Here is a 13,704-nt window from a genome sequence, read left to right on the forward strand (position 1 = left end):
TGCCCGCTGCCCGATGGCCTCTCTGGGGAGAGATGCAGCTCCCAGGGCAGGTTTGGGAGCACTGCAGCGATGGGCAAAGCCTTAGAACCGGTCCTGAGGACCAAGCAAGCCTCACACCTAACACCCGAGAGTGAGAAGGGGAGAAAGGAGCACCACAGTTTTGGCTGGCCCATGTCCTCTTTCCCAAAGCAGCTGCCAGTGGTTCAGGTTGCCAAGGGCTTGGGAAACCTCCCTGCCTCGGTGGGGAATTACAGCGGGCAGATCTGCCGGGGTGACACTGCTGGACCCGCAGGAGAGCGCAGAGGGAGCAAGTGACCTTGGGCATACCAGCAACGCTACGTTTCCATCAGTAGGAGACAGCAGAAGCTGCAGCACTTCAGCACCCGGACTGAGGCTTCAGGGAAGACACAGCAGAGTGTCTGGTCACAGTGAGGGAGGATGAGGATGGGCTGCAGCTCCTGGATAAGAAAACAAGAGCCGGACAAATATCCACTGCACTGCAGGACACCTTTAATGACACAAGAGCTGGTTGCCAGCACTGCTGCCAGTGTGCTGGAACGGCCACAGCTTCCCGCAGGCTGCGATGCCTTGAGGACCGGTCCTGCTTCCAGCAGCGTGCTGCTAAAGCTGTTTCCCCCAGGCACAGGCATGGGCAGGGATGGTGCCGGAGGAGGAGTTCGCTGGCCCCTCAAGGCAGTGCTCCGTGTTTCCGTCCCACCTCGGTGAAGGCTTCCACGCAGCGGTCGATGTCCTCGTCGCTGTGAACGGCCGAGATCTGGACCCGGATCCGAGCCTTTCCCTTGGGGACCACGGGGTAGCTGAAGCCAATGACATAAATGCCTGGGGAGGAAATGCACGGAGAGTCAGAGCCGGCTGGGAGGGAGGCTGAGGTGGTAGTGGGTGATAGAAAAGCTTTTGGATCCTCCCTCCCAAGAACCATTTTCAGGCTTCAGGGTTTTCAAGCGGCATCTGCTCCCAAGCATGGAAATGAGGGTTAGGGCCAGGGATGGGGAAGGACTCCAGCATGGCAGGACAAGAGGGCTAAGGCAACCCCCCCAAAAGAGAAAGGAGGTGAAGCCAGCAACGTCTGGGGGGACCACGAGGACATTCTCAGCTGGAGGGCAGAGAAATAACAGATTTCATGCAGGAACATCCTCTGGAGGAAGGACGGTGGTGGTACCACCACTGGCTGTCCCTTCCCTCGAGGCACATGTCTGCATCCAGAGCTCCCTCCCCGGTTCACCTCTGTTCAGCATGTCCTCAGCCATCACTGCAGCCAGCCGAGCGTCCCCAAGCATGACGGGACAGATGGGGTGGTCTTTCCCTGAGATGGTGAAGCCGGCTGCTGTCATCTTGCTTCTGAACCTGGTGAAGAGAACAAAGAGGATGAGTAAAACCTCGTCACCCCTGTCCTTGGGGACTGCTGCCTCGCTTGCCCCCGGGCACCCTGGCCACCAAGGGCTGGGTGTAGTTCTGCTCCACTTGCACCTCCTGTGCAGGGAAGGGATCTCTCTTTTTGGAGCGACCTTCTGCCATTTCCTGCTCCATGGGACTGCAGCTGCTTGAGGGACAGATGTGTCCCAGCACGCAGAGCATCCAGATGTGACCCATCTGCCCACACATCTGCCCGACACACACAGGCACATGCAGTTTTCCCGGAGCACCTTGCAAATTGCCTTGACGGCTATCACTGGGGATGGGGGGGACGGAGCGTGAATAAACACATGTGGACAACTCATTCCTAGCGAACTTCTCCCTCCCTGTTCCCCCCCCCAATATGGCCCCCTCACCGCTGGGTCTTGGCAGCCATGGACTGTGCAATGGCATTGCTCTCCATGAGGAGGTCGAGGGCCTTGGACGCGCAGCCCACCACGGCGGGAGGCAGGCTGTTGGAGAAGAGGTACGGGCGGGAGCGCTGGCGGAGCAAATCGATGAGGGGTTTGGGGCCAGTTGTGTACCCACCTGCAGATGGAGGAAAGAGAAATGGACAAGGCACCCCAGGGAGATCTCGTCAGAGGGGGGCCCCTCGATAAAGCCAACCTGTCACCTACAGCAGGAATTTCAATACAAACCAGGCCTAAAAAAATCACAGCTGATGCCTTTTACCAAGAGTTTGCACCTTGACCCCAAAGGCAAACGCATGGGGAAGATGACAGTGGAAGGAGCACACGGCAGGACCTCCCTCGACCCTGCAGCAGGGTCCCAAACTGAGCCTCATGCCACCAGTAGAAGAGGACGACATGCATTTCTTGCTCTATCATTAGGCAGAGGAAGGAAACATCAGAGCGATGCTGTGGAGCTCTTTAGGGCATGGAGGGCCTTGGACAGGAAAATGCCTTCACCTGCAGCTCCTCCAAGAGCTTTTCCCAGGGTGGAGTTGATGATGGTGACTTTGTCCATCACTCCTAGGAGCTCATCGGTACCCCTATAGAAAGAGGAATGTCACGTTATCAGCTGTGCCAGCATGCACCAGGGAAGCTGCTCTACACCTGATGCCTCAAGGGAAACAAAGTGCCACCAGCCAGGTCTCTGGTGTCCCCCTTCTCGTAAAGAAAGAATACCAACACCCCCCTGTTGTAGTTCAACCCAAGTGTTGACCTTCCCTTCTCCTGCAGAAAGGCTAAGCTGGGATCCCCCAAGGTAAGAGCATGGGTTCTTCATCCCTTACAGACGGCAGAATACTCAAACTTCCTGCACAGAAGTTTAATAGTCCAAACAGAGCGCTAGCCACCGATGTCGGTGTTGCGCATGCCTCTGACACACACCACACCATTAGCGTACACCAGGGAAAAGCAGTTGCCTGGCTCGAGTAGCCGATGTCCTCTGAGGTGGGCTCTGCACATCACTGATGTGCTGCCCTAAAAGCACACCAGGCCTAAAGCACCCGTGTCAAGGTCTACGCTAGTGGAACCAACCAGACGTGGCAAACGTACTCGGCAGCTTTGCGTCCTCTGGCCCAAAAAGGCAGGATGGGGCACGGCCACCCAGCCTCCCTGTTGGCTCTCTTGAAACACAGCGTTGTAGACAACAGTGTCAAGTTCACGCTGAAACTAGCATAACTCATGAAGCACTCGGTAACCATTCTCTCCTTCTCAAGCCACTGTGCACTTACACACCTCAGAGCAGTCAAACAGTTGTTTTTGCAGCTGCTGGGACCACAGAACCCCCTGGGACAGAGTGACAAGGTCTACCTCAACCCATAGGATGGCTACCATGCCCCAAGGAAGGCAGGGGGCTTAGCTCCCACTTCTCACGCATTTCACAGCTTGATGTGGACTCGCCAGCTTCCCACATGGGATTCGCCTAGAGAGCAGAGAGCTGGAAGGGAGCTCTACACAGAGCGACTTTTGGCTTTTTCAGAGATGGCTTTCTCCTCTTGTCATCTCCTGCACTATCCCTCCATCTGAGGAGGGACCCATTGCTCGTTCCTACAGGTGTTGCCTCACACGGGTCTCCACCTTCCAGTAAAAGAAGGAAGGACCACGCACCGGAGCGCTTGGCACTCATGTGCCTGAACGAAACAAGCACGTGAAGTGTCTGTTCTCGGCAAACACCTGCAGCAAGTGCACTGCTTAGCACCTGGAGGATCTCCAGGGGATGGAGGAAAAAGCTGCGCTGAGGGAATTATCGAACTGTGCAAGCTAACTCCACAGAACCCCCAAGACCCAAGCATTTGAAAGCGACAGCTGAGAGAAGGATTTGGAAATCACAAAGTCCGACTGCTTGCCAGGAGAGGCAGATGAGGCGGTCACGCACCATCCCTCACACAGAGAGTAGTGGCTGTTGTGTTGGGATGGGTCAGTGCTAAAGTATCTCCTTTCGATCCCCTCAGGTGCCCCAAAAGGGAGATATCATCAGGAGGGCAGGGCTGAGGCAGAGGTGGGGTGCGAAACCTTCAAGAAACAGTGGTTCCAGGAGTCCCCCCACAAAAACGCATCAGCCATCACCACCTTTGGCCTTGCCTCAGAGGTAATTGGGGTTGGTGGGGGGGAGAAACAGGGGTAAACCAGCCCCTTACCGGCCACTGGGTCCCAGGAAGCCTGTGGCATGGCATTCGTCAATGAAGACCAGGGCATCGTACTTCTGGGCCAGCTGGCAGATCTCCCTCAGGGGTGCGATGTCACCATCCATGGAGAAGGCACCGTCGGTGGCCACCAGCCGCAGACGATGTTTCTGTAGGAGGGAAAGCGGCATCCCCAGGGGTGAGGATGTCACCCTGAGGAGAGGGGCTGGCGAAGGAGACCGGGACACAGTCGGAGTGGATATATCTAACCGAGATGGGGCGTTTGCATTGCAACCAGCTGCTTCCCCACCTTGCCCATCCATGCCTACCTGTGCCTATTGGCAAAACCGATGCCTACTGCACGGGAAAAGGCAGAGCTCACCCTTCGGGGCTGGTTACTGAGCAGGGAGCACAGCTGAGGGAGCACCCTCGCCTTGGGCTGGGAGCAGACCTCCGTACCTGCGCGTCCTGCAGCTTGGCCTCCAGGTCCTGCATGTCCATGTGTTTGTAGCGGTACTTGTTAGCCTTGCACAGGCGGATCCCATCAATGATGGAGGCGTGGTTCAGCTCATCCGACAGCACCGCATCCTCCGGGGTCAGCAGGGCCTGGCCGCACCGAACAGAAAGGATCTTCCTTCGCTCTGGGGTGTCGACTCACCGAGATCTTCCAGCATCTCTTGGTGCAGAGGACAAGGCTGCATTTGATTGCAGCTGCCACGTCTCTCCTGGCACCGCTAAACTTTCCACTTCCCTTCCCAGCCAAATTATCACCCAATTTCCTTAGGCCAGGCTCTTGCAAGTGGCTTCTGAGCTCAAAACCTCCCTCTCCTTCCCTAGCAAGCCTGGGGGATCACCCCTTCCCGCTGTCTACGCTTCAAGGGGGAGTACGGACCTCCCAGGAAATGGGAGCCCTCCCCAAAAGCTGGAGCTGGCTGGGGAAGGGAGAGGTGAGGGCTGATGAAACAGCTCCGCACGGCTCCCCTGGTCCAGGGGCACCAATTCAGGGTTCTCCACCACCAGTCACTGCCATCTTCTCTGCGGCGCAGAGCTCACATCAGAGATTCTGGAAGGCACGGCGGGCACATTGCCGTCACCCCCCCTCCTTCACGCACGACACAAGGAAAGCCCTACAAACCTCAAAGATACCAGCGTTGGCATCAAAGCAGCTGGCGTAAAGAATGGCATCTTCCCGCTGATGGAAACGTGCGATCTTCTCCTCCAGGTCCTTGTGTATGCTCTAAAGAGAAGAGAGGAGCGAGCATCACTAGTGAGGCAGCACAAATTCTCACTTGCCCGCTGCTGTTAGACACTGACTGCAAGGGCAGGAAGCAGCTGGGTTTTATCCAGAAAAGGTGTGTGTGCGTGGGAAAAGTTAATTGTGTTCAGAAAGTCTTTGCAAACGCAGCCCTAAAATGCCATTATGGGTTTGGACGCCAAAAGCGCAGCAGGGACACTCCAAGCTCCCCACCCACAGGGGAGCAGCTCGGAGTTTTCTTTGCACTTAACCAGCTGGGGCTCTGAAAGGGCTCCAGCGGGGATAAACCGGGGTGGTTTGACAGAGCCATTTCAAGGCAGGCTCGTTGTAAGTTTGACCCTTAAAGGGGAGGGAAATGACATTTGCTTTGTGAATCCAGAGCGGCATTTCATTTCTTTTCCCTCTCCAGGGTGGTAATGGTTTTAGCTGGCCTATTTCCAGAGCTTTAGCCAGCAGGAATTCTGCAGGCTTTTTTTTTTTTTTTTTCTGCCTGGCCACGTGTACTTTAGGACCGTGCCCAAACGCGAGTGCCAAGATGGGAGTCTGAAGCAAAACCCCCGAGAAAGGCTACCCCAGAGCAGGGGATGCTGCCCCGGTGCCTGGTACCTGGGTACCGCAGATGAACCGGACGGAGCTGAGCCCAGCACCGAATTTCTCGAGGGCCTCCACGGCAGCACGGATCACCTCGGGGTGGCTGGAGAGACCCAGGTAGTTATTGGCGCAAAAATTGAGGATCCCTGAGGGAGGAAAGAGAGAAACACAGACCTCGTACCGGGAGATAAAGCCAAAACCCGCTCCCCACCGTCCCGTACCCACCGGTTCCACCGCCCTCCAAACGGAGATGAGGGCCTTGACGGGAAGAGATAATCCGCTCGCTTTTCCAAGTCCCGGCACCTCGGATGTCCTCTAATTCCCTCTCCAAACGTCGGCGGAACTCAACCACCGCCGCCGTTCCCGAAACGAACCGGGAATTCCCGGTTCCGCCGCTCCGCAACACCCGCGCCACCGCTCCGCGCCACATCCCTAGCCCCGCCCCTCCCCGCCGGCGCGGGGGCGGGTCCCCGGCAGCCAATGGCCGCCGGGGATCCGCCCCCGCGCCGGCGGGGAGGGGCGGGGCGCCGCTCTGGCTCCGCCCCCCGCCTGCAGCATGAATGGAGCCCTCGTTCGGGCCCCTGGGGTTTGTTTGGGTTTTTTGGCTGGGGGTAAGGCTCTGTCCCAGGGGGTTTAGACACCCCTAAACCCAGGTGATTTGGGATCCCTGGATCTGGGAGAAGCCCGTCCGTGGGATTTAGGAATTGTAGCAGGCGAGGGTGGGGGTTGTGTATTAGGGCCGAAGGGATTTTGGAGGAACGGGGCCAGCACGGACCTTGAGGATCGACCAGGTGACCCTGCGTCAGGGATTTGGGGTCCTCGGCGGAGGTGGATCCTCGCAGTCAGGTGGTTTACGGGTGCCCGCCACAGGACTCTTAATCCCAGGGTTGTGGGTTCATGGGCGCCAAAAAGGACTGCGGTGGGTTGACCCTGGCTGGGCACCAGGTGCCCACCAAAGCCGCTCTATCGCTCCCCCTTCCTCAGCTGGGAGGGAGAAAATATAACAAAAGGCTCGTGGGTCAAGATAAGGACAGTTTAATAAAGTGAAAGCAAAGGTCGAGCACAAAGGCAAAGAAAAACAAATGATGTTACTCTCTACTTCCCATCAGCAGGCGATGTCCAGCCACTTCCCAGGAAGCAGGGCTTCAGTACACGTAGTGGTTGCTCCGGAAGACAAAAATGCCCCCCTTCCATCTCCCTTTACTTAGCTTTTATATCTGAGCTGGCATCATATGGTATGAAATATCTGTTTGGTTAGTTTAGGTCAGCTGTCCTGGCTATGTCCCCTCCCAAGATCTTGCCCAGCCCCAGCCTGCCGTTGAGGGGGGGCAAAAATGTTGGAGAGACAGCCTTGGTGCTGTGCCAGCACTGCTCAGCGGTAGCCAAAACACTGGTGTGTTATCAACACCTTTCTAGCTACTGATGCGGAGCACAGCACTACGAGGGCTGCTATGGGGACAATTAACTCCACCCCAGCCAGACCCAATACAGAGGGTAACGAAACAAGTGCCTGTAGGGTTTGGGTGCATCCAGCTGAGGCGAGCAAGGATCCTTTGGTCTGAGAGGTTTAGGACTTAACCAGCTGAAGGAAGTGAGGTAGCTGAGCCCAAGGAATTTGAGCACCTTTGGCCGAAGGGGTTTGTGACCCACGGACCCGCCGGGTTTAGATGCAAAGAGCCCAGCTGGGTCAGGCGTCTCCACCCTCCACTATAGCTGACTGGGGGATCCAGAGTGGTTTAGACCCCTCATGTCCAGGAGGGTTAGGCACCAGGCTTTTGAAAGGGATTTAGGGTCTTCAGCCTCGGTGGTCTGGGAGCCTTTGGTCCAAGGGTCTTAGGAACAAGAGCCCAAAGGGATGAGGTACCTCCAGGCCAAGGATTTCATTACGCTGAACTACGCAATTTGGGATCCTTGATGGCTAAAAGGCTGAGGCACCATCTGCCCACAAGATTTAGGATCATCAGGCCAACAGATCTGGGAGCTACCATCGGGGTGGGTGAAGAGCCCGGGCCCATGAGATTTAGGCACAGCAAGCCCAAGGGGACTGAGTGCCCACAGCCCCTGGGATTTTGGAGCTCCTGGCCCAGGTGGTTGGGGATCCTGACATCCAAGGAGTTTAGACGTCTCTAGCCAAGGGGCATTAGGCACCTCCTGCCTGAGGCTCAGACCCTGCAAAGCAGTAGGGCCAGCCCCCAGGCTCCTTGCCAGCCCCGACCATCAGGACCAAGCTCTGCCCAGGGAGGGGGTCTGGCAGGGGCCAGGCAGGCCCTGGGGTCATGTCAGCTCTCGCTGGGCCCACAGCCAGAGCCCCCGGGGGTGATAACGGGGCCGTACCCAGCCGTTCATAGCCACGTTTGTCCTTTCTCCCCAGGGATCGACCCCTTCCCGCTTGCCGGACACCTCCAACTCCTTGAAAGCAAACGTGGACAGACCCCCTGGCCTTGTTCCACCTCCGTCCGTCCCATCCCTGCCCAGCACCCAGGGTGCTCCGCAGGCAGGGCAGCTCCATCACCCCACCGGCCGGGTGGTTATCATCTCCAGCACCGGCCAGACCTCACACCCAGCAGCAGCCCGGCACACCTCGCCTCAGCCCCGTGGTTGGGTGCCAGGGGGGTGGAGGGGGGAGCAGGGAGCCCCTTTTGCTCCTCCTGGGAAGGCTGTGGCTCTTGTTATGTGCTTCCCCTCCAACACAAGGCAGAGTCTTTGCCCAGCCCCAGCAAACACCACCACCACCCCCTCCCCGGGAGCTGGGGCAGGATCAGGATTTGAAATCCTGTACGGCCCCAGCAGACGCATGGAGTCACCATCACGCCCGACACACAACAACACAGCCCAGTGTTAAAAATCAAACAACAGACACAGGCAAGAAGTTTCTGAGACATTGAAATAAAAACCCAGACCAGTAACTCTTAAAAATGGGAACTCTCCATATGAAATAAGTTCCTTTTTTCTTTCATTAACTGCCTTGTTTTAGCTATTTCCAGACAGGAATCGATCAATTCTTTATAAAATGCAATAGAAAGGAGTAAAAATACAGGCAAAAAGCTATTTACAGAAACCAACGGGGAGAGTACCGAAATGCCTCTAGACTTCTCACTTCTTCTTGGGTGATTTCCGGGCGCTGGACTTGGCTTTGGGTTTCGACCGCTTTGCCTTCTTGGGCTTGGCCGCCTTCAGCGGCTTGGCCTTAACAGTCTTTGGCTTCTTGGCTTTTTTCGGGCTGGACCTCGACTTCTTCCTGGCTTTCCTGGCAGCAGATTTGGGCTTCTTTGCCGGCGATTTGGCTTTCCTGGGTCTAGCCGCTTTCCGGGGCGATGTGGATTTCCTGGCCACCTTCTTCTTCTTCCTGGCCGGGGACTTCTTCGCCTTGTCGGCCTTGGCCAGGCGGAAGGAACCGGAGGCGCCGACCCCTTTGGTCTGTTTGAGGACGCCGGCGGCGAGCAGGCGCCGAATGGCGAGCTTGATCTGGACATCGGCGTGCTGGCCCACCTTGTAGTGACTCTTCACGTACTTCTGGATGGACTGGCGGGAGGACCCGCCGCGGCTTTTCTCGGCGCGGATGGCCGCCGTGATCATGTCCGAATAGGTGGGGTGGGCCGCCGGCCGTCGTGCCACCCTGGCCCGCTTCGGTTTGACCACCAGCACCGGGGACAGGTTCTCCGTCATTCTTAACGCTTCGCCCCGCGATGCCCTGCTAACCCTTCGTGGTGGGGGAAGCCTGGTCTGCCCGGCCGGGGGACCCCCCCACCCTTGGGGAAGGAAGCGGTGGGTAAGAACCGCAGCGAAGCCGGTGCCGGTGCCGGTGCCGATGCTGCCTCTGCAGCAGCCCCCGCCGCAGCCAGCCTTTAAAGGCGGGGTGCGGACCGCGGGGACGACTTCCCCGCTCGCGCCACCCACCCCGCCACTGGTGTCCCCGTGTCCCCCCCCCCTCCATTCCACCCCGCGTCAGCCACAACCCGACCCGACTCGACCCGACCCGCCGCGCTGGGACAGGGAGGGACGCAGGGGATGAGGAGGGACACGGGGAGGAGCACTTGGAGGGGACACCGGGGGGGTTCGCTGGGGGACAAGGAAGAGTATTTGGGGGGGAGAGTGGGTGGGGACGAGGAGGGACACCGGGGGGGTCGCTAGGGGACAAGTAAAAGTATTTGGGGGGACACTGGGGGACAAAGAAGAGTATTTGGGGGGGGCAGTGGGTGGGGAGAAGGAGGGACACTGGGGGGGTCGCTAGGGGACAAGTAAAAGTATTTGGGGGGACAAGGAGGGACACTTGGAGGGGACACCGGGGGGGGTTGCTGGGGGACAAGGAAGAGTATTTGGGGGGACATTGGGGGACAAGGAGGGACACTCAGAGGGTACACTGGGGGACAAGGAAGAGTATTTGGGGGGGACAGTGGGTGGGGACGAGGAGGGACACTTGGAGGGGACACTGGGGGATGAGGAGGGACACTGGGGGGGTTGCTGGGGGACAAGGAAGAATATTTGGGGGGGACACTGCGGGACAAGGAGGGACACTGTGGGGGGACGGGGAGGAGTGTTTGGGGGGATGCTGGGTAGGGACAAAGAAGGACACTGGAGGGGACAACAGCAGGACAAAGAAGGACCGCTTGGGTGGGGAGGAGAGACACTGAGGGGGGCATGGAGGAGACAAGGAGGGGCACTTGGGGGGGAACACTGGGAGGGGACATGGGGGGACACTGAGAAGTGCTGGGGGAGACAGGGAGGGACATGGCAGGGACACTCAGCAACATCAAGAGATGGAGGGACAGTTAGGAGGGATGCTGGGGGTCAGGGAGGGACATTTGGGGGGGCACAAGGAGTGGCACAGGGAGAAACGTCAGGGGACAAGGAGGGACACTAGAGGAGACACTGGGGGGGACACCAAGGAGAAGAAGGGGCGCACTGGGCTCAAAATAGGCTCAGCAGCAGTACCCCACAGCCCAGCGCCTCTGCCCCCCTCCTCTGCCCTCTTTGCTCCCCACCGGCTGCTTTGGGGACATCAGCTCAGCCCTCGCATGTGTGTGGCGGGGGTCACAAATAAGAGGCTGTCCCCTTTTGGGGAGGGGGGAACACACAACTCTTTGTGAGGGGACAGAGCAAGGACATATAACAGTGACAACCAGCCACCCTTTCCCAGCTGGGTGAGTGGTTGGCTGTCCCTGGGAGATTAAATGTAGCTGCTATCATCATCTGGCCCGTAGGATTTTGATGATCTTTTCCCCCTTATTTCTTAAAAACACGCGGGCGCAGCCTCCTGGTGCCTACCGACACGCCGTGCGGTGCTCGGAGGTGAACCCCGGCACCTCCAAACCCCCCCAGCGCTTCAGCAGGGCATTAAAATACATAGCGAGCATCTGTCTGTAACCTCGATGCGCGTTAGATGCCCAGGGGCATGAAAATAAAAATAGATATATAAAGACAAATAAATATAAATATAGGAATAGAAAGAGTAGAAATAGAAAGAATGGAAATAGAAATAGTAGAAATAATAGAAATTAGAAACAGAAATAAAAGGAAACAGACATTAAAAAAAAGAATAGAAATAGAAATATTTGATGCCCCCTTCCCGACATACACACATATTACGTGAGAGTGCGTCGTGCCCTGGGCCCAGGAGGAGGCACTCGGCCCCCTGATGCCTTCCCACGGGTGGAAGGGCTGCCAGGGGCATCCCCTTGTGCCTCCCTCCTCGGTGCCCTGCTTCATTCAGGGAGCAGGGAAGGTTCGCAGCACCTGCAAACTACTTGATTTTATTAAGAGCAAAGAGCTCCTAATTACGGAGAGGAATAACCACCCTTCCACCTCCCCTGGGTTGTGTTTTTTTTTTTGCTTAAGACCTAACAAATACATCATTTTCCATCCCATATGGAGCATACGGGCAGCAAGCTCCGACGGCCTCTGTCTGACACTTCGACCAGCCGAAGGACCTCTCATTTTTCCTAGCCAGGAATAAACCGCCGTCGCTGGCTGCCTGCACGTAGGCAACCCAGGTGCACGCAGATAACACCCCATCTGCTTTTATTTGCATCCAAGTTTTTAACCGTCAGAAGCGGCTCAGACATATGCGGGGCTCGGAGGGTAGATGGGAGGGGTGGGGGTGTAAGGATTGGCCCCAAGCCCCCGGGGTTGGTACAGCACCGCCGGCTGACCGCAGAGCCTCCAGCCTGAAAAACCAGGCAGCCGTTATCAGGGCAGCGCAGTGATGGGGAGGCAAGCAGAGGGGGAGGCAGGGAGGAAGGAGGGCAGATGCTTCACCTAACTTTAGCCAGCTGAAAATTAAGGGTCTAATCTCAACCGATCACCTGGGCAGCTCCCGCAGTCGACCGAGGTTGTTCAGCCTCCTCCGGCGCGTGCTGCTGCTGGCGGGCAAACACCCTCTCCTCTATACATGGCGGTTCTGACCCTTTCATCCAGACTAGCTCCCTATTTTTTAGCCAGTTAGAATAGGGGGAAAATCCCATGCCCCCAAGTGACTTGGTGGAGGGAAGGCGTACGGGTGGTCACAGCCCATCAGGCTGCTGCTGGTCTTGCACATGGGGGGGGATCCCAGTCAAGGTAACCCCTAAGTGTCCCACTTGATATTGGAAAGTACCCCTTGAACCCAGCACTGTTACACTGATGCATCCTTAAGATGAGTTGGCCAGGATCGTGAGGAATTTTCCGGCCCCTGGCAGGATGCTAGGGCTGGAAATGGGATGCAGGTGCTGCAGAGCAATGCAAGCCCCGCTGCCTCTGGGAAGTGGGGTCCAGCACCCCACTGCAGGCAGCATGGGGGGGCTCATCCAGAAGGAAAAATTATTCCCATAGGCCACCCAGTCCCCTGTGCCCAGCTTGGGCTCGTGCCTGTATTTCTGGCCACAGGAACCTGCCACCATGCATGGGCTGGGGTGGGTTACTCCCTGCACCCCCTTTTCTCCTCGAGGAGAGCTACCCAACCGCTCCAAGCCTCCTGTGCCTCCCATTTCTGGCATTTAGTCGGCAGAGGTGGGGAAGTCCCGCTTCTCCAACGAACCCCAGAAGACAGAGCCTGGCAGAGGAATCCTCCCCATAATCCCATTTATCTTCTCCTCCCTCCACACACTGCATTCAGCCAGACCCCAAAAGGATTTATGCACTTCCAGCTGTGGATTTCGTCTTAAATGGTCAAACCGTGTCCATTGTGGATGTGCTATGGATCCACTGGGTATCAGCCCCTGCCTTGTAGGGGCAGGATGGCTGTTCATTGGCATCCGAATGCACCGGGGCACTTCTGGTGACTAATGCCAGCAACATATTATTTTACCTGGTTTCCATTTTCAAAAAGGCTCCAAATCCCCAGCAGCGGGACGTGGCCTCACTGGCACTCAGATCCAAGAGCTTCAGTGCCTTTTTAGTGGCCAAACAGGGAAATTAGCTGATTTTCCAGCCTTGCTCATCAGAGCTTCAGCCCTGGCGTGCAATACAGTGCGGTCAGCCCAGCACGGACACGCAGTCCTGGCTGCTGCTAACGGCAGAGCAGGCTTTAACGATACCAGTAAATGGCAAAAGGGAATTGCCTCTGGCTGCTGGACCGATTACCAGTGTTTTAAAAGATTTATGAGCTGGTTTTTAAGGGCAAGCTACTTATGTGAGTTGGGGTGCTGGCTCTCATGAAACCAGGGCACTGTGTGGCCGCGGGTTCTCCCTGCGCTTGAGGCTGGGACATTTCTTGCAGCCACAACCCAGCTGCGAGCAAGGGGATGGGGTACAGACATCGCTTTGGGGTGCTTTTTGGGCTTTGCGAGATGCGACGGAGAGCTGGCCTCCCTCCGGCCATCATGCCTGTCACCCGTGGGCATTTTTGCCGCCTTCTCTTCCCACTGCTCTCCCCCCACCC

The 13,704-nt window shown here is 57.2% G+C and overlaps 2 protein-coding genes across 2 annotated transcripts; both read right to left on the reverse strand.

The window, feature by feature from the left end:
• Positions 1-493: 493 nt before the first annotated feature.
• On the reverse strand, positions 494-6,309 carry GCAT (glycine C-acetyltransferase). Its single transcript, XM_069807279.1, has 9 exons — positions 6,075-6,309; positions 5,865-5,995; positions 5,139-5,240; positions 4,463-4,609; positions 4,019-4,173; positions 2,343-2,425; positions 1,791-1,962; positions 1,244-1,365; positions 494-840 (listed from the first exon to the last, which is right to left on the reverse strand). Exons 1-9 carry the CDS (start codon positions 6,277-6,279, stop codon positions 689-691), a joined length of 1,269 nt encoding a protein of 422 aa, XP_069663380.1. The 5' UTR covers positions 6,280-6,309; the 3' UTR covers positions 494-688.
• A 2,447-nt stretch (positions 6,310-8,756) lies between these two features.
• H1-0 (H1.0 linker histone) lies at positions 8,757-9,686 on the reverse strand. The gene has a single exon (XM_009919596.2). It carries the CDS (start codon positions 9,513-9,515, stop codon positions 8,943-8,945), a length of 573 nt encoding a protein of 190 aa, XP_009917898.2. The 5' UTR covers positions 9,516-9,686; the 3' UTR covers positions 8,757-8,942.
• Positions 9,687-13,704: the final 4,018 nt, after the last annotated feature.

This window comes from Haliaeetus albicilla, chromosome 19, assembly GCF_947461875.1.
Source record: "Haliaeetus albicilla chromosome 19, bHalAlb1.1, whole genome shotgun sequence".
NCBI lineage: Eukaryota > Metazoa > Chordata > Aves > Accipitriformes > Accipitridae > Haliaeetus > Haliaeetus albicilla.